The sequence below is a fragment of the Aquila chrysaetos genome, chromosome 16, assembly GCF_900496995.4.
Source record: "Aquila chrysaetos chrysaetos chromosome 16, bAquChr1.4, whole genome shotgun sequence".
NCBI lineage: Eukaryota > Metazoa > Chordata > Aves > Accipitriformes > Accipitridae > Aquila > Aquila chrysaetos.
This window is the reverse complement of record NC_044019.1, coordinates 30,240,917-30,258,242: the sequence shown is the minus strand read 5'-3', so window position 1 is coordinate 30,258,242 and position 17,326 is coordinate 30,240,917. Positions and strand designations below refer to the sequence as shown.

General features: G+C 47.4%; 2 protein-coding genes across 8 annotated transcripts; one reads left to right on the top strand and one right to left on the bottom strand.

The window, feature by feature from the left end:
* Window positions 1-149: 149 nt before the first annotated feature.
* On the bottom strand, window positions 150-6,630 carry SIRT3 (sirtuin 3). Of its 6 annotated transcripts, none has more exons than XM_030039299.2 (8): window positions 6,402-6,560; window positions 6,195-6,309; window positions 4,994-5,194; window positions 4,127-4,359; window positions 3,864-3,964; window positions 3,488-3,649; window positions 2,849-3,058; window positions 150-1,061 (listed from the first exon to the last, which is right to left on the bottom strand). In XM_030039299.2, the coding sequence occupies exons 1-8, from the start codon at window positions 6,442-6,444 to the stop codon at window positions 1,041-1,043; spliced, it is 1,086 nt and encodes a 361-aa protein (XP_029895159.1). In that variant the 5' UTR covers window positions 6,445-6,560; the 3' UTR covers window positions 150-1,040. The 6 variants fall into 6 exon arrangements, with proteins under 6 accessions (XP_029895159.1, XP_029895160.1, XP_040984997.1 ...); XM_030039300.2 differs by having other exon boundaries at window positions 4,994-5,191; window positions 6,402-6,558; XM_041129063.1 differs by lacking the exon at window positions 6,195-6,309 and having other exon boundaries at window positions 4,994-5,191; window positions 6,402-6,630.
* A 77-nt stretch (window positions 6,631-6,707) lies between these two features.
* Window positions 6,708-16,349, top strand: PSMD13 (proteasome 26S subunit, non-ATPase 13). Of its 2 annotated transcripts, XM_030039296.1 has the most exons (13): window positions 6,708-6,895; window positions 7,454-7,532; window positions 8,459-8,493; window positions 8,572-8,627; window positions 9,000-9,043; window positions 9,307-9,393; window positions 10,279-10,450; window positions 10,944-11,023; window positions 11,108-11,233; window positions 11,937-11,999; window positions 12,999-13,079; window positions 14,716-14,832; window positions 15,521-16,349. In XM_030039296.1, the coding sequence occupies exons 1-13, from the start codon at window positions 6,801-6,803 to the stop codon at window positions 15,614-15,616; spliced, it is 1,131 nt and encodes a 376-aa protein (XP_029895156.1). In that variant the 5' UTR covers window positions 6,708-6,800; the 3' UTR covers window positions 15,617-16,349. The 2 variants fall into 2 exon arrangements, with proteins under 2 accessions (XP_029895156.1, XP_040984995.1); XM_041129061.1 differs by lacking the exon at window positions 11,937-11,999.
* The last annotated feature ends 977 nt before the right edge of the window (window positions 16,350-17,326 follow it).

The following is a 17,326-nucleotide window of genomic DNA, read 5'->3' as shown; positions in this document are numbered from 1 at the left end:
GGGAGGAAAGCCACTTGTGTAAGGTTAAAAAGAAAAAAGAAAAGTAATAAAAAAGCAGGTGAAAGGAGTGGTGGCGGTGGGGACAGAATGTGTTCAAACACTAGGGAACATGTGAAGTTTTCAGAAAAACCCTCAGGTGACATCAGCAAAAGAATTAGAACTCTTTTTATTGTTAAATAATTAACACTACACTGATTCAAAACTCTTCCAGCAGCTTGAGCTGGCATTCCTGAACAGGAATGGGAGGCAGGCCCCCCCATGACAGCATTTGTCCCCTGATTAGCAGAGATTTCATCTGAAACATAAACACTAGAAGTCTGCAGCAGCTGAAAGATCATGACTAAGAGAAGAGTATCTGAGGAGGAGCTGTGAAAGGAGTTGGTAGATGCTCAGTCTGGTGGGGGGAACTGGAAGACTCACTCCAGACTCTCCTGCCTTAAGGCCTGACCTTCATGGCGTTTTCAACTCCTGCTCCTTGAAAACCAGGCCTTCTGAGGGTCTCCGAGGTTGGATGGCTCAAAAGAGGGAGACCCAGATGGCAAGCTGCATATGCACAGCTTGTCTGACATGCTGGTACGAGCCCACGAGCTCCCAGCCACTTACTGGTGAAGCTCTTGTGGCTGGATATCATCACATGGTGTGCTGATGGGGTGACAGCCGGAGCCGTGGAAGAGGAAAGTCTCTCTTAGTGGGTGCCGAAATGAGGTAAGACAGGAGGGACCAGTGTGCTCAGTGGCTACATCAACTGTTCTGAAGTCTCAGGTAGGAAAGCCTTCATGTGCAGAACCAATTTGCAGCTTGGCATGCGGGCTTCACTCCCTTCAGCTTCATGGCTGAGGGCCTCTCTGCTCTGCTTCCAGACTAAGCCACCAGCATCGCCTCCTCCCAAGTGTGCCAGTTCTGTGTGGATTTGCTGCTGCAGAGCCGGATGGACTCTTCCACAGCTCCCTGCCATGATCTCTTTCTCTGCCCACGCTGGGCACGACAACATCTCCTTTTCAAGGTGAACATCGCTCTTCAGGAGCAGGGCGTCAGCTGTCTTATTTGTCTTTTGCAACCAGCTAAAAACAGAAAGACCACACAGTGTTTGCTAGGGTGTTTCAAACCTTCCAGCCCCTGCTAGCTCAGCCAGCAATGCTTCCTAGCACCAAAATCCCAGAGCAAAGAGGAGTTTGTTTTTCCTGCTTTAACACATTTGCACCAGCTTTATCCATCAGTGATTTAGAGCAGCACAAGCGTTAAACCAAGGGCTGGTTGATCTCATACAACTGCAAAATGGCTCGGAGTGAAAAATCAAAAACCTGACCAAAAGACTAGTAATTCCTGTTCACCCCTACCCCGTAACCTGATGAAAGTAAGAACAACCTGAATGTTAAAATTGGAATCCTGAAGCCAGATTTTCTCTTGGGTCAAAGAAGTCATGTACGGACAGCGTATCTGTTAAAAATATAACTGGCTTCTCGCTATGGTGAGTTGGCAGAGCGCTACTGTAGACAACGGAACTGTGCTCATTTACACAAGCGGAAAAGCTGGCCCAGGCCCACAAGTTACAACTTCTGCTTAAAGTAAAAAAAAAAAAAAACCAAAACCCAAACCACAAAAACCCCAAACATTTAAAAAGTGTTTGATGCCAAATGTGGAAAAAAATCTTCCCAACAGGTCTAAAATAACGTAGCAACATTAGCACTAAACTCAAAAGTAATTAAGAACTTGTTCTTGTACAATTTCTCACTTCTGAAGATCTCAGAAGATCACAGAAGTAAGAAGAACAGCACAGGGAAATAAATGATCAGTGAGGGGAAAAAAAGTGAAGTCTTTAGTTAACAATTTAACGGTGTCAGGTGGAACAAGTACCCTCACTCCTGCCTGCGGCTTGCTGTTTGTTGCATGTCTGGCCACTGCAGCACCTTGTTCAGCCTCGGACCTAGCACAATTAGAGCTTCCCTTTTGTTACTGCTATTACTTATTTCTCACAACAACCAGGAAAAACACTAGAAATGAAACAAAAGCAATTAAGCGAATGTACAGAAAGAGGTAAGCTCTGCTATGGTGATGCTTGGCTCGGCTCCTTGGCCTGGTTCAGCAATTATTCTCGTTAATGTGCCATTAACAGCATCACAGGCTCAGGCAGGGAAAAAGCTGTGTAAAAACCAAGGCCTGAACAGCAGCTTTGGCACCCGGGAGCGTGCTCCACTGCGTGCCTGTGCACTCAGGGGAGTTTTCCAGTCTCCTCACATGCATCTGAAGGAAGCATTGCCTGAAGAAGAGAATGCCTGTGTTTTGTGTTGCTTAAGTGCAAAAGGTGAGTCCTCTGCTGACCTACAGGATTGTACTGGATTAATTTGATACAGATGACACAGGATTTTCTGGTTGGTCACTTCCAGCTCCAGGAAACTGTACCTTCATCTATAGGGCTTTTTCAGTGTGTTTGGGAACAAATCAGATGAAATTAACAGAAAGCTTTTCAGTAATTGAGTGGGTCACTGCTTGAAGAAGTCCTAAAGTGTTCCCATTCAACCCAAAGCCCGGCCTTTTCCATATTCTTCCTATTTCATCTGACGCTGGCAGATCCGCATCCTCCCCTTCTGTGCCACTGAAACATTCAGCAACACAGCACTCTGCTCTGTGGTGCCTTCACTGTGAAATAGCACTGAGGTTTGGTTTGTTTTTTCTAAAACCTCTTTACCCTTTTCTGTGGTCCTTTTCTCTGAATACAGACTGCAAGTGTGGCAATGTCTGTGGTGCAAGTCTAACCCCAGCAAGCATGAACCTGCTCCCCCCGGAATAACCCCAGTACAAGGAACAAAGAGACTGAGGGAGGGAAACAGGGCTCTGAGCCCCTTCCCACCTTTTCTTTTTCCTTCTGAATTAGTGTTTGCATCTCTTCATTCCAGTCCAGCAGCTCCACCAGCTTCTCGACCCCACTGACCACGTCCCCCAGCTGGGCTACGTCATTGTAGCGTTGCTGCCAGGCGAAGGGTCCTACAAGATCTCGGTTGATCAGGACTCGGGGAACGGAGCTGCGAACAGCTCCTGCCAGGCTGGCAAAGGGCTCCACCTAAAGGAAGGCAACCCGAAGGAGCAGAGAGAGACGGTCACCCCGCTGACGGGCACTGCAGGCATGAATTTGCTGCTCACTAAGCCTGGAACCGCTGTGTTTAACGTTCTCCCCCTGTGGGCTAAGCTACCCCAGCTTTGAACAGGTTATGGATGTCACCAGTTATCCGGTGGCCCTTCCTCAGGTAGCCGCAAAACTTGTCTCTTGCTCTCCAGGTGCCCACTTTTTATCAGGAGCACAGAAGATTTTCAGAGGGTCTCTCAGAGTGCATGCACCCTATTTCTTACCCTGCCACCTCAAATTTTACCTCAATAACCCAGTTTCTTGCCTTCTCTTCTAAACCCTCTCTCTCTTCCAGAGTCCCCTCGGGCCCTCTTTTCCATGTGCCTTTTTCTCCTTGTCAGTGGGGGGTTTCCCTTAGTCCCAGACCTCCAGGGATGTTCCGATGATGAAAAGCAGGTCTGCCATGGGGAAGTCTGTCACATGCAGGAAGAAGCGCTGTGGGAGCTCCTCGCCAAAGAACACAATGTCAGGCTTGATGACTCCAGTGCAGACGGGACAGTGAGGGACCTTGTCTGCCATGACGTCCCCCTGAAGCAAGAGCACCCAACAGCACTTGTTACAGGGCAATGCATACCTGCACAAGGCACGGTCAGAACCACAACATATCCTCGCAGCAACATCCAGCCCCAAGTCTGGTCCCCTCCAATAAAACCTCTTGGCCCTGAGGGCAAAATAACAGGCCTGCAACAGGTTCTCCTCCTTGTGTTAATTTATGTGTCGATACCCAACTGTAACCACTCACCCTGAAGTCCTCTCCTGGGAACTTCCTTCGACAGACTGTACAAGTGGCAGTGGCAAAGGTGCCGTGGGCTTCCACCAGTTTATCGGGAGGGATCCCAGCAACTGGAACACAGTGCGTGGGAGAGGGACCATCTCAGTGTGAGGTGACTGAACCATAAACTCCACATTCACTGGGCGTTTCCCCAGTCCTGCCTCCTATTCTGCTTCTCACCCTCATCTCTTCCTGGCATTCTGCTGCTGAGAAATGGGGAAGAAAAAACTCACCTCTCTCCAGCCCGTCAATGTTCTGGGTATAGAGTCGCAGGAGGAGCCCTTTGTCGTGCAGGAGTCTCAGGAAATAGTGGGCGTAGTTGGGTCTGTAGTTGCCAGGGTAGAGCTCCTTGGCCAAAGTGAAAAAGGGCTTAGGGTTGACAAAGAAATACATCAGTTCAAAGATGGCTTCTGGGTAAGGGATGTTGTACTGCTCAAGGTTACTGTAGAGGCCGCTCCCTGGGGACCTGCAAAGAGAGGAGAGGGGGGGCTGGCAGTTGAATGCAGGAAGAGATGCCACCCACCACAGAGCCAGACCAAGACGTGACAGAGCAGACAACAAGGTCCGTGGGTTCTCTCTGGCTGCTTTGTGCTGTCCGTTGTGTGTCAAGAGAGCAGCTGAAACTACCTCTGCACAGGAGGAGAACCTGCCTCACATTCCTGTTCTGCTGCCATCCCACGTTCTCCCAGCTGCGGGGGTGTGCCTGTGGTCGGAGGAAGGGAAGGGCCACGCTGGTATGCTGTGAGGACCATGCTCTCTTCAGGCTGGAGTGTCTCGAGCCTGCACCACGGCCACATTGGCTCTTCTCTGGTGGCCAAGGTGGTGCAGTGAGGGCAGCCACAGAATCAAGTAACAGGCATGACTTAACCATCCTGAAGACCTGGGCCAGGGAATGGCCCAGAGTCCAACAGGTGATGCGAGCCTGCCTTTGGCTGGAGAAGGAGGATCAGCAGGCATGGAAACTCCTGTGCCTAGTCTAACCTGGCACAGATAAACAAAACGGAGGGGTGAGAGGAGTAGCAGGGACCAGCATTATCTAAGCTGAAGATTTTGGCCGTCCCAGGACTGAAAAAGGACAAATGAAATGATGGAGGCATTACCTAAAATCCGGGATGCCGCTGGGGGTGCTGATCCCAGCGCCAGCCATCACCACCACTCGGCGACACTCCTTCTTCTGAATTAGCTCTGCCATATCCTGCAGGGTGAGCTTCTGCTTCCCACCATTGTCTCCCCATCCGCCCACTCCTAAAATGGCTCTGGCAGCAGCAGACAAAGAGAAGGGCCTGGTCCCTTGGATCCTGCTCGGAAGAGAGAAAGCACAACAGGTAGCGTACTGACAGTGACTTCAGCTGAAAACTGCGCAGGGGGAGAAAACCACCCCAAGAATTTTGCAGAAAGCTCTTCAATTGGCAGGACTGTATGCTAGTACTTAACGAGGAGAAAGCTTAACTGTTAGTCTAAACCACACCCCAGGAGCAGATGCTTTCCATTGCGCTTTCTTACGCAGATCTAAAAATACCAAATCACTGGTACCCCTACGAGAGGGTTTGTTTTGGACAGGGGGTGGACATACGGCTGTGCGAACAGCAGCACTGGGTGTCATTAGTCAATTTACACTGCTCGTGGGGTACTGAAAACTCTTTTCTGTGTCCCGAGTTTCAAGAAGGTTCTAACAGGGTGATGTGGTCACCCTGGGACAACGCTGCCCAGGTTAGCACTGACATTTTCATTTCTCTATTTCCCCCAAGGGCTCTGCCTTGAGAGAGCTCCACGTGTAAATGGCAAATGCCTGAAGGAATCACGGGTCAGTGCTATGTACAGATGGGGCTGAGAACAGTCATTATCATCTCAAGGAACAGTTTCTCCCCAGACAATTAGAGCTTGCTGGTGCAGGACATTATGAGCAGTCCAGAGAAGGCGTGGGAATGCGAAGAGCCAAGAGAGAGCTGCTGGATCTTGGCAATCCACAAACATCAATTACCGAGCTGTGTCGACCGTGGCCTCGGTGTGGTCAACACTGTCTTCACAAGGACACGGCTCTGCCTTGTCGGACCAGGTTCCCGGGGAGCTAAACTGGCAATCTGGCAAACGCTAGTGTTTCTCCGGCAAATCTCTCTACCCCCGAGCTCCCAGGCCAGCTCTGGCTCACAGAGAAGGCGACCCGCCTGCCCGTTTAGACAGGAGAGGTGACGTCCTCCATCCCATGCCTCCATCCTAATGGTACCGCTTCCTCCCCTTCGCCGACGCAGAGCCCTGCGGGGCATCAGCCACCAGCACCGGCTGTGAGGCGACGTGCCCTACCTCCGCGCTCCGGAGCCAGCCGCCCCCTCGCAGTCCCCAGAGCGAAGGGAGAGCCGGGCCAGGCCCCCCGGGCCGCCGCCATCCCCGGGGCCGCGCTCCCACAGCCTCCTCCACGCTGCAAGAAAGCAGAGAGCTGCTGAACCGGGGCGGGGGGCGGCTGACGCCGGGGCCTCCCCTCAGGCCGCTCCCGCCCCTCACGGGCCTCACCCGCCGCCAGGAGCCCGCCGCCGCGCCGAGCCCCCCGCTCCATGGCCGGGGCCGGGGCCGCGCTCCCCGCCGGGCCCCCGCCGCGGCGCTACCGCAATGCCCCGAGTAGGCGCGCCCGCCTCTCCGGCAGGGACGCGGCCTCGCGCCTCCCCCACCCGCACCGCCTCCGTTTTTTGGGCCGTGTCGGGGATTTTTGGGGAGTTTGTCTGGGGAGGGAGGGGGAAGGCCGGGGGCGAGGCGTTGCCATGGCTACCGGGGGGGGGCGGCGGGAGAGCGGTCGCCTCGGGGCCCTACGGTACCCAGCGTGCCCCGCGCGGCGCCGGAAGTGAGTGTGCATTTCCGGCGGGGGCGGGTGGGTGTCGGTGTCGCTGCCTCTTCTTCCTCCCTCCGTCCGCCGCCATGAAGGACGTGCCGGGCTTCTTGCAGCAGAGCCAGAGCTCGGGGCCGGGGCAGGCCGCCGTGTGGCACCGCCTGGAGGAGCTCTACAACAAGAAGTGAGGTTTTTTTTGGGGGGGGGGCCGCTGCCGTGGTCACACCTGCCCCGGGGAGGGGGCCGCTGCCCTCGGCGGGGCCGGCCCGGCTCCCGGCCGCCTCTCCCGGCTGTCCCGGGGCGTTGCTGTGGGGCCGTGCCCCTCCACACGCCTCCCCGGGGCCGGGCTTGTGCTGTCCTGGCCTGTCTCGCAGAGGAGCGGGGCTCCGCGGCCGTGTGCCGGGGTACGGGGTGCCGGGCTGAAGGGCTCTCCCTGAGTGGGACTGGGCTGCTCCCCGCGTCCTGTCTGTAACTCGGTAGTCCTCTGACCAGCATGTAGCCGTGGAGAATCGGGGAGTTGATTTCCGCGTTGTTTTCCCTGGGGTTGCTTTGTGTCGGTGCCCGGGGAGGGGGGCGGTCCTCTGCCACCGGTTTTCGTTTCTGACTTGTCTCCGTCATTAGTCGGAGCAGCCGCAGAGACGGGCGGGCTCGGCAGACTTGGGGTGTGAAATACAGGATGTGGCACCGGCTGAGGAGTTGGTATAAAGTGTGAACTTGCTGAGTGACCTTCTTGTTTCTTAAGGCTCTGGCACCAGCTGACTCTGCAGGTTTTGGACTTTGTTCAGGACCCTTGCTTTGCCCAAGGAGATGGACTCATCAAGGTGAAGTGCTTGATTGTTTCTAAGGGTTTTAGCTTTCCATAGTGAAGACAAGTGGTGGTATTTTTCAACCAGTGAAAAATAAGCAGCCTGTGACTTGTCTCTGGAGAATTATTAAACTAGGTGAATTCAGCTTTCTGGTGTTTATGCACTAGATGTGAGTGTGCAGGATTTGGTTGGTTGGTGTGTGAAAATTCTGCTAAAATTAAATGTGTCAATTTTAGGAGCTTCAAAATGATTCTTCAGTTTTATTCACTCAAGACTTTTTTTTGGGGGGGGGTGCAGGAGGAACCTTTTTCTTTCCCTTTTATAACAAGGGGTTTACAACTGCAAGTGTAGGATGGATTGCCAGGTGTTCACATATACTTCAAAGTATTCAGTAGGTTATTTCACCCACTGTCTGGGGACTTCTTCCAGTTACGAAGATAATGGCATACTCAGTCCAGAGTCGCATGTTCTCTGTATGCTACAAGTAATCATGTATTTTTGCTCTCCTTTGTGTTTTTAGGTTAAAATTCAGCTTCCCGGGAGCTAGTGATTTCCATGATAAAGAGCCATGGGTTTCTAGAGACAATCTCTTTTCTGAATGTGTGCAAAGAGAAATTTGAAAGCTTTAGGCGTGTGCTTACTGTACAGTGATAAATGCAGACATGCACCAGGCCAGCCCATAGCAGGGAGGTGTCATGTTGTAGTACCTGCTAGCTTGTGAGTTTCTTGAATCACTGCTTGCAGTTGGAAGGAGACTGCAGAGATCGAATTATCTAAACTGAGCAATTTTTGGCCCCCTGCATTATGTACAGTGTAGACATTTCTGTATTGGATCCCCACTACTTTGTTGGAAAAATGAATTGGAATACAGTGAAAAGCGAGTGTTGTAGCTGAAACAAAATACCCTTTTGCCCTGACTGTTGATATCTTTGTGCCTCCAGCTTTATGAGAACTTCATCAGTGAGTTTGAACACAGGTGAGTTTGTTTGCTTGGAAGTTTTTAGGTAGCCTACTGTTGACTCAGACTGTTACGACAGTGAGCTTTTTGTTCTAGGGTGAACCCCTTGTCCCTGGTAGAGATCATTCTTCATGTAGTCAGACAGATGACAGGTAAGCATCCTTACCTCTTACTTACAGTATTTTTAGCAACTGATGGCTATGAAATTTGACTAGTTAAAAGTAACAGCTAAATCTTCAATGTTAAGCTATTGTCTTTCTGGTGTATTGAAAAGGGAAGGCACTAATCAGAGCTTAAATAATTGCTGCTATATAGAGTAGCAAGTTGTCTGCTTCACTAGAGAAATGGCTGGCGAACAGAAAGCCTGGCCTACAACAGTAGCGCCTTTTGAAGGTTGAGCGGTACGCTATGGAAAAAATATATTCCAGTCAAAGGATATATTTTTAAGTTGAGATTTAGTTCCATGGGAATTCCTGATATTGCTGCTTTTTTTTGTTTGTTTGTTTGTTTTTTAAATTCTCCAGATCCCAATGTGGCCCTTACTTTTCTGGAAAAGACTCGAGAAAAGGTATTTTTGAAATTGCTTTTTCTGGTGGTCCACCTACGGGAATCGTTTTGTGTGTGAGCATATAAGGTGTAGCTGAAGAGGCAGATATGTGTGTGTTGAAACCTATGCTGGAGAATACCTACTCCTTTTCTCAGTGAACAACTCCGTATTTTAATGGAGGAACATGTTAACAAATGAAATGCAACCAACACAGTCTAGGTTTCAAGACCCTACCTGGCTGCAAGGGTAACACTCTCTAAACACGTATCTTTGTGTAACTGCAGGTAAAAAGCAGTGATGAAGCTGTCATTTTGTGTAAAACAGCCATTGGGGCGCTCAAGCTGAACATTGGAGACCTGCAGGTCACCAAGGTGAGGTGATGACTTGAATAGTTCAAGCGTTCGTGTAGTTTGGAGCACTGTGACACACTTCAGCAGTTGCTACAGCATGGACCTGCCTGTGTCTGTGCTTCAGTTTTGAATGAGAAGATAAGTTTGCAGCTCCTAGGATTTCCAGGAAGACCTGCGGTTCTGCTTTACATCTTGTAGGCCATAAAAATGCCTGTATAATACTTCTGGCCAAACCTCTGAAGCTTCAGTAAGATTCTGATGCACATAGCCTTTGAGGTGCTGTTGCTTATTGGTGGCCTGCAACTGATCACTGCAACTGTTGGTGTGCACAGCTCAGGAGAGGGGAAAAATATCTTGATATATTCCAGTTCGCAGCTTAGAGGATCTCATGAATTCCACAGTGTATGTGCTGCTTGTCGGCGAGCTGCTAATGGTGACTGAATTAGTGTATCGCTTCCTGTGCTAAGCATGTTGTTTATTCCATCTCTTGGCTTTTTTTAGAACTGTCTCTTAAACCTGAGATGAGGGGGGTTTTATGCAGTGCAGCTTTGTGTCTCTTAGAACAAGTACAAAGTTTGTGGGTTTAGTGGGTATAAGTATATATAAAGTGTGTGTGTATATATATATATGTATATAAGTATAGCTGCAGGGTTGTTTTTCAGGGGTTTGGGGATTATTTTTTTTTTTTTGCTAACTACTATGTAAAGGGAGAATGCCATTGCTTTACTTTTAATGCTGTGATAGTGGCTTTGGCTGTGGTCTCATCTGTTTTAGTACTAAGTGGATATTACTTCTGGACCACACAAGAATGCTGTAACCCTTACGGTGGTGAACTAAAGGCTGGGAGCATGGGTGTATATGAGGTATACCTTCACCTGTGACAAAGAGGTTCTCGCCCTCCTCTAGGAGACCATTGAGGAGGTTGAGGAGATGCTGAACAATCTCCCTGGGGTGACCTCGGTTCACAGCCGCTTCTATGATCTCTCCAGCAAGTACTACCAGACAATTGGGAACCACGCCTCTTACTATAAGGACGCTCTGCGCTTTCTGGGATGCATTGATGTTAAAGATCTGCCGGGTAACTCCTCCTTTGCCAAGTGTAGAAAGTCCCAGTTTTCTTTCTCTGTTTCATCACTTCAATGTAAATAAATGCACTGGCAGAGAACAGGTTTTCTCAACATTATTTGGAATCTGCCATAGTCGGGCCAGGATCTAGCTAGAATGAGGGGAAGCCTACAAGAAGAATGGCTGAGTAGGGTTCTGCTCCTAAGCTGCATTGAGGTGATGGGAGGGGGGAAGTGCCCCCACCAGAAGGGGCAGTTTGTTCTAGTTTCCAAAAGTCTTCACTGTAAATTCAAAAAGCGGCCCTTTTGTGCTACTGCTGTGGTGACTGCAGGCTTCTGAATTTCAGGCTTGGGAGAGGATGAGGAGGAGGGCTGGGAATGATTTAATACAGGCAGAGAGAAGGGTGAGGGAGGGGTTGATGCGGCTTAGACTCCTGCTTCATGCAAACCATTTTTGTTGTTTTGTTTTTGGTTTGTTTTTTTTTTTTTCTTTGCGTTTTCTTGCAGTATCAGAGCAGCAGGAGAGAGCATTTACCCTGGGACTGGCAGGGCTCTTGGGAGAAGGTGTTTATAACTTTGGGGAGCTGGTAAGTTGATGCTGCATTGCTTCAGCTGTTGGGTATCAGGAATTGATTTTACCCTATTAACATTATCCTGCCTGTTTTTTGCAGCTCATGCACCCTGTTCTGGAGTCCCTGAGAAACACTGATCGGCAGTGGCTGATTGACACACTTTATGCCTTCAACAGTGGTAATGTAGAGACGTTTCAGTCTTTGAAGTCGGCATGGGGTCAGCAGGTGAGTGAATGAGTTGCTATATTGCTTAAGGCCCAGGCTCAATATTTACAGAGGACACTTAGATTCTGTGGACCTGTACTTTAAGAATTCCTGACTCTGGTGCGCTGGTATAATTTTAGTCATAGCATAGTAATGTTTCTTTCATCTTGATATGTATCATTAGTTTTCTTTTGGCTTCCCTCTCTGATTGAAAGAAGTAAAGAGACATCTCTTGTGATCCAAGGGCAAAGCAAACAAGAATGTCATGCAGTTCTGCATGACAAGATAATCTCTGATTTAATTTCTATAATGCCATTCGCTCCCAGTATTAAACTGCTTCCAGTGTAAAATAGTGGTTTTCCCTTGTGTTCTAAGAAGTTTGAGGAAAGCAGTGGTGTTGGGTATTAACTACATTGGCTGTACCAGAAATTATTGACATACCGGTAGTTTACAGGTTGACTTGTATGTCCACTTGTGCAAGGCTGTGACCTTTGATAAAAGGTTGCCTACCCTGTGAAGTGTTGCATTTTGTTGTGCAGTTCTTATGGTTTGCTTTATGGAACCATTACCACGTAGTGGGTGGGTTGTAATGACCTTCTCCCTTGTAAATGAAGGTAGTGGGTCCCCAAGTGGCTTACTTCTGTGGGTGGCATGCTGTTCTCCCCTTGGGGGGAGGGGGGGGAAGTAATAATGAACTTATTTGTTCCATTTTATCCTTTTGCAGCCAGATCTGGCTGCAAATGAAGCACTTCTGCTGCAGAAGATTCAGCTGTTATGTCTTATGGAGGTGAGCTGAGAACTGTGATGTGTTAAATGTGGGACATGGAAAGGGCCTGCTCCAGCTACCTTTGGGTGGGGGTAGCGCTGTTAAATTTTCCGTTCTCTGCTGGGTGCATTCATTCACTCATGGTACAGAAACTCCTGGGTATAAATCGTTGACTGCGAATTTTGCCTCTAGGTGGTGCCAGAAGGCAAGTACTGCTAGGCTAACAAAAAAAAAAAAAAAAAACAAAAACAACAAAAAAAAAAACCTTGTGGTGTGCTACTTGTAGTTTCAGGGGTGTGCTCTTTCAGGCAGGATGTGGAAATGGGGAAGAAAAGAGCAAGCTTTGTATCTTGAGAGTGGTATCTGAAATCACAACTCTTAGAGTATGTTCTAGTGTAACAAAGATTTCTAAAATGCAGTTAAAATCTTAGTTTCCTATGGACTGAAAATCTTTTCCCTGATAGGTAACCCTATCAGGTTTAAACAGTTTCTTTCCTGTCACTTGAAGGCTTTGGCTTTGTTGTTACTGAATAATACTGGTGTATAAACCTCCATGGCCTTGGATTTTTTTCAAAACCTTAAATATTGAGTTACCTGAAGCGTAACGTATGTTTATAGACACCCACATACCAGTATGTGTGTATGTTAATGTTTGTGTATATATATATATATATATTCCACGTCTAGTGTTTTACTGTGAATGAGTTTACCACCTATAGGTACTGTGTTATCTCAGGGATTTGATGTGCACTGAGACGTTTCAACACAGATCGATCTGCTTTATTTGGAGATTACATTGTTACCTAGAAAATCTGCTGCTTGGAGAGAGAGAGTGGTACGACTCCTTTCTGCTGACGTAAATGCATTTTTCTTGGAAGTATTTTGATTAAATATGAGAAATGCAGTTGCTACTGCAGATTGAGAGCTCAGCAGGGCAGTATGAGGGAAGCTGTGCGCACTGTTGGAAAAAACTAAAACTGTGGGGGATTTTTGTTTGTTTGTTTGTTTACTTGAATTCAGATGACTTTCACCCGGCCGGCCAATCACAGACAGCTCACTTTTGAAGAGATTGCCAAGAGTGCCAAAGTCACTGTGAATGAGGTGAGTTCAGGTTTAGACAAACTTGTTAGTGTCTACGTTCTCAAGATCTAAAAGTGTCTGGATAGACCTGCTCCCATAGATGAACTCTTAAGTAGAAATGTTCTCTCCTGTTCTTGTGCATTTGGAGAACTTTTTTCTTTTTAAGAAGGAATTAACTGGTGCTCGTGTTTCTTGGTAAATAAATTTCTGAAGATTCTTAGTCATAGTCTGAAGTTGGAAGAGAGCTCTGTAGGTCGTCTGTTCCCACCTGCTCTTGAAAGCAGGCCTTTGGATTAGGTTATGCAGGGCTGTGCCAAGATGTCTTGAGTATTTCCAGAGAGGGGAAATGTCACCGATGTTTAATTTTTCTCATGGTGAAGAATTTTCTTCTGTTATCCAGATGGTATACCTGCTGAAGCAAATCCTGCATGTGGTCTCTTGTCCTTTCACCACATGTCCTTGTGAAAATTGTACCTCTTATCTTCTGTGTTACTGCCTTTTAGGTACTAGAAGACTGTGATGAGGTATCCCCGAGCTGCCTCTTCTAGGCTGAACAAATAAAATTTCTTCCTAATGTCAAGTTCTGAGCCTGCTGGCCCTTTGCTAGACTCTCTCCAGTTTTGCAGTGGCCCCCTAAAACTGAAAGGGGGTGATGCAAAACTGGACACGGTGCTGCAGCTATACTCCAACAACTGCTGAGTGGAATAATCGCTTCCCTTGATCTGCTTGCTGGCTGTGTTCTTACTGATGCACACCAGGACACAGTTCCCCTTTGTTGCTGTCAGAGTACACCCCTGGCTCTTGCACAGTTTGCTGTCCCCCCCACCGCCCCAGACTCTGCTCCTTTCCATCAGAGTATACCGCAGCCAGTCAGTCAGACCTCCGTCTGTGCTGTTGCTTGGGATCGTTCAGTCTCAGGTGAAGGGTTCCGTGCTTATCTTCACTGTGCTTCATGTGATTCATGTTAGCTCAATGTATCGAGGCCTCTTTTCATGGTAGCTTTTATTTCCAGCACATCTACCTCTCCCTGCCAGTGTGCTGTCATCTGTGAGATTGTCATCCAGCTAGCTTAAAGATAATTAAATAGTATCAGACCCAGTATCAACCCCTAAGAAATGCTACTTGTGACCAGCTGCCTGTTGAACTTCAAACCACTAACCACTACTGTTTGAGCTCAGTGGATTTTTCACTCATCTTGTAGTCCTACTGTCTGTTCTGTAGCTCACCAGCTTGTCAACAAGGATGTGGTAGAAGGTCTTGTTGAGCACTTTGCTAAAAGAAAGGTACAGGGCACCTACAGCGCTCTCTTCAACCACTGAGCAAGTTATTTAATTTAAAAAGGCAGTCCTATTGGTCGAGCACATCTTGACCGTGGTAGATCCATGCTGACTTTTTCCAATTACCTTGTCCTGCCTGGGATTTCAGGGTAAAGAAAGGAAATCTGCTCTTAGAGGAAAGAAGTCTCTCCTCTATATGTAGATGTCGATTAAAACCTAAAAGAGGATGGATGTGAGAGAGGCTGCAGCTGTTCTTGATTTTGTTGTGTGTAGTAAACAGTCTTCCACAAGCTAGTGCTATTTAAGGGTTTTATTTATCTTGAGGGAAACTGGGTGATTCTCAATTGTTTCCTTCCGTTATTTTTTTTTTTTATTTTTAGGTGGAACTGCTGGTGATGAAGGCTCTCTCGGTAGGCTTGGTAAAGGGCAGTATTGATGAAGTTGATAAGAGGGTGCACATGACATGGGTACAACCACGCGTGTTGGATTTACAACAGGTAATGACCAGCTTGAATATTAAGGTAGTTCTAACTTGTTTTCTTGTAAGGTGATCTGGAAATTAAAATAAGAACTGTGAAGGGTCACTGTCTGAGAATTAGTCTCCTTAGCACTGCTTGAAAATGCTCAGGGAAAGAGGAATTATATCCGCTTTTCCTCATTCCTTTTTATATTGCCACCTTTAGCTCTTACCTAGGGTACATAGTGCATCTCTCCTGAAAGCCACACAAACCACCATAAGACACAAATGCTATGACTGTTTTTCAGAAGGATGCAGACATCTGTGTGGCTGCTTCAAGCCTAAATGCATGAAACAAAATCTTGGAGTATCTGGGTTGTAGGTGGCATGCTTGTCTTGGGAAGAGAGGATTTCAGGGTGATAAAGACAAAGGTGCTGAGCTTCTCAAGTTCATCCTCCTAACATTTTAGGAGACTGTATAGGGTGCCTTTACCTTTAAAAAAAAAAAAATCAGTACATGTAATACTAGCTTCAAACAATTCCTTTCGTGCATTTCAGTTTAACTTTAAACATTGTTGGGTTTGATGGTAAAAGATGTTAAGTAGCATCTTTTCTAGATGCATGGGGTTTTGAGAAGTTGTTTGGGATCTCAAGTGTTTGTTCTTAAAGGTGAATATTGGTATTTCCAGTAGTTGAGGCATTAAAGTTATTGTGGGTTTGCCTTGCAGATCAAAGGAATGAAAGACCGCCTGGAGTTCTGGTGCACAGATGTGAGGAGCATGGAGATGTTGGTGGAGCACCAAGCTCATGACATCCTAACATAGAGGACCTTGCACTACCCCTGGGAGAGTAATTTCTACTGCTACTGATGCTAGCAGCACTCAGACCACTGACTCTGTACTGAATTATATTGAAGGGGGGTGGGTGGGCAGAGGGGAGAGCAGCTTTTTTGAGCTTGTTCGAAGGAGTAAGTGGCCTTTTGCTGTGTAACCCTTTGGTGCTTGGAGTCAAGATTTCCCTATGCGCTAACATTAGTGGCACTGACATGAGAGCTCCCATCGTGCTCTCGTAAAAGGAGGACAAAGGCTCCGCAGTGGTTGATTTATCAGTCTTGTTATCAAATTGTTGTGGGAGGATGTGATGCTGATTGCATGTTACAGGAGCGGAGGCTATTTGCCAGGTAAAGGGGTAGCAGAAGCTCCGTTATGAAAACATGCTAGAGAGGTGCCTGACAATTGTATGTGGTATTACTTAGTGGTATTGGCCTTAGGAGGGCATGACCTTCCCCGGTAACCTCTCTCCCCCTGCCCCTGCAGCAGCCCAAAGGCAGCATTACTGAAATAATCTTTCTCCTTTTGCCCTCTTTCTCCATAACCCCTCCTCCTCATCTGCAGCAGAGGGAGTGTTTACTCCATCAAAGGGTTTTTTCCAGGATTACCGTTTAGTGGATGTGGTTTTATATACTTTTGGGGGTGGTTGTCTTTTACAAACACTTTGTGCTAAAGTGAGGTGCGGCAGTATTGCTGGAATAAACTTCTCTGCCTTCCCTTTTCTGTAGTTCTGTTTGTCATCTTCATAACTTGCAGTTGGGCCTTTGTTCTGTTTAAAAATACGCTTCCTTTTAAGTTTCATGTTACAAAAACCGTCTGTCCAAGGACAATACAGATTTAAACAGTCTGTTAATCACCAGTGGGATTAGTATGTAACTTACTTAGCACGTGGTACCTTGGCATGTACTTTATTGTCAAGTTCCTTTCTTTTGTGGGAAGCTGTAGTCCTGATGCCTTTTCTCAAGTTGAGTAAGTATTATGGACTGAAAAAGCCTAAATAAGTCCTGAGGCAAGTTTTTGTTCTGCTTTTGCCTCTTAACAACTGCTGCTTTAAAAGCTTTCTGTAATGTAATTGTTTTGCCCTACTGCTGCTGCCATGCCTTTATAGGGATGGAAGATAATTGTGCACATAGAGAATTTGAAACAAATGCAAGTCTGAACTGTGGGCTACCTCCAAATACCATTTGGATACATAGTACTCCTACTCACAAGGCAGTAATAGCGAACTACACTAAGGTTTTTAACAGTAACTTTAAATTGAACGGAGTCATATTCACGTATCTGGCTAAATTCTTTGGGATGTAAGTGGATTTTGAAATGCTGCTGCCAATGTATCCTTCGCAGTGCCGGTTTGGTTACTACTGTGATTCAAGAGCTCTAGCTACCAGTTTGATTCTCTGGTGTCACTCTAACAAACTGTACTACTGGAATTTTTATACTTTGCATGCTTTTTCTAGTTTGCTGTCTTGACTCTGAGGGTTTAATGCCAGCAATGGAAAAAAAGAAAGCATGTGGCTGACACCAGACTGCTACGCAGGTGCAAAGATATTTCAGGCAAGGGAGACTTAAGCTTTTAAAAACAAAAAACCCAAATTATCAGACCCTATACCTGGTCACCCTCTACCCTTCTGCCTCTTATCAGTTCTGGCCTAAAATTTCTTCCTGGTTTGGAGTTGTTCAGTTCTGAATGCCTGCTTCTTCCCT

What these genes read in the sequence shown, in the direction of transcription:
- SIRT3 (XM_030039299.2), bottom strand. Translation starts at nt 6,444, where the DNA reads ATGGAGCGGGGGGCTCGGCGCGGCGGCGGGCTCCTGGCGGCGG. An exon ending in GCTGGCTCCGGAGCGCGGAG is followed by an intron (nt 5,195 to 6,194) that starts GTAGGGCACGTC and finishes CTCTCTTCCGAG; the next exon opens with CAGGATCCAAGGGACCAGGC. An exon ending in TCCCAGGAGAGGACTTCAGG is followed by an intron (nt 3,650 to 3,863) that starts GTGAGTGGTTAC and finishes CTCTTGCTTCAG; the next exon opens with GGGGACGTCATGGCAGACAA.
- PSMD13 (XM_030039296.1), top strand. Translation starts at nt 6,801, where the DNA reads ATGAAGGACGTGCCGGGCTTCTTGCAGCAGAGCCAGAGCTCGGGGCCG. An exon ending in AAGGAGATGGACTCATCAAG is followed by an intron (nt 7,533 to 8,458) that starts GTGAAGTGCTTG and finishes TTGTGCCTCCAG; the next exon opens with CTTTATGAGAACTTCATCAG. An exon ending in TTTATAACTTTGGGGAGCTG is followed by an intron (nt 11,024 to 11,107) that starts GTAAGTTGATGC and finishes TGTTTTTTGCAG; the next exon opens with CTCATGCACCCTGTTCTGGA.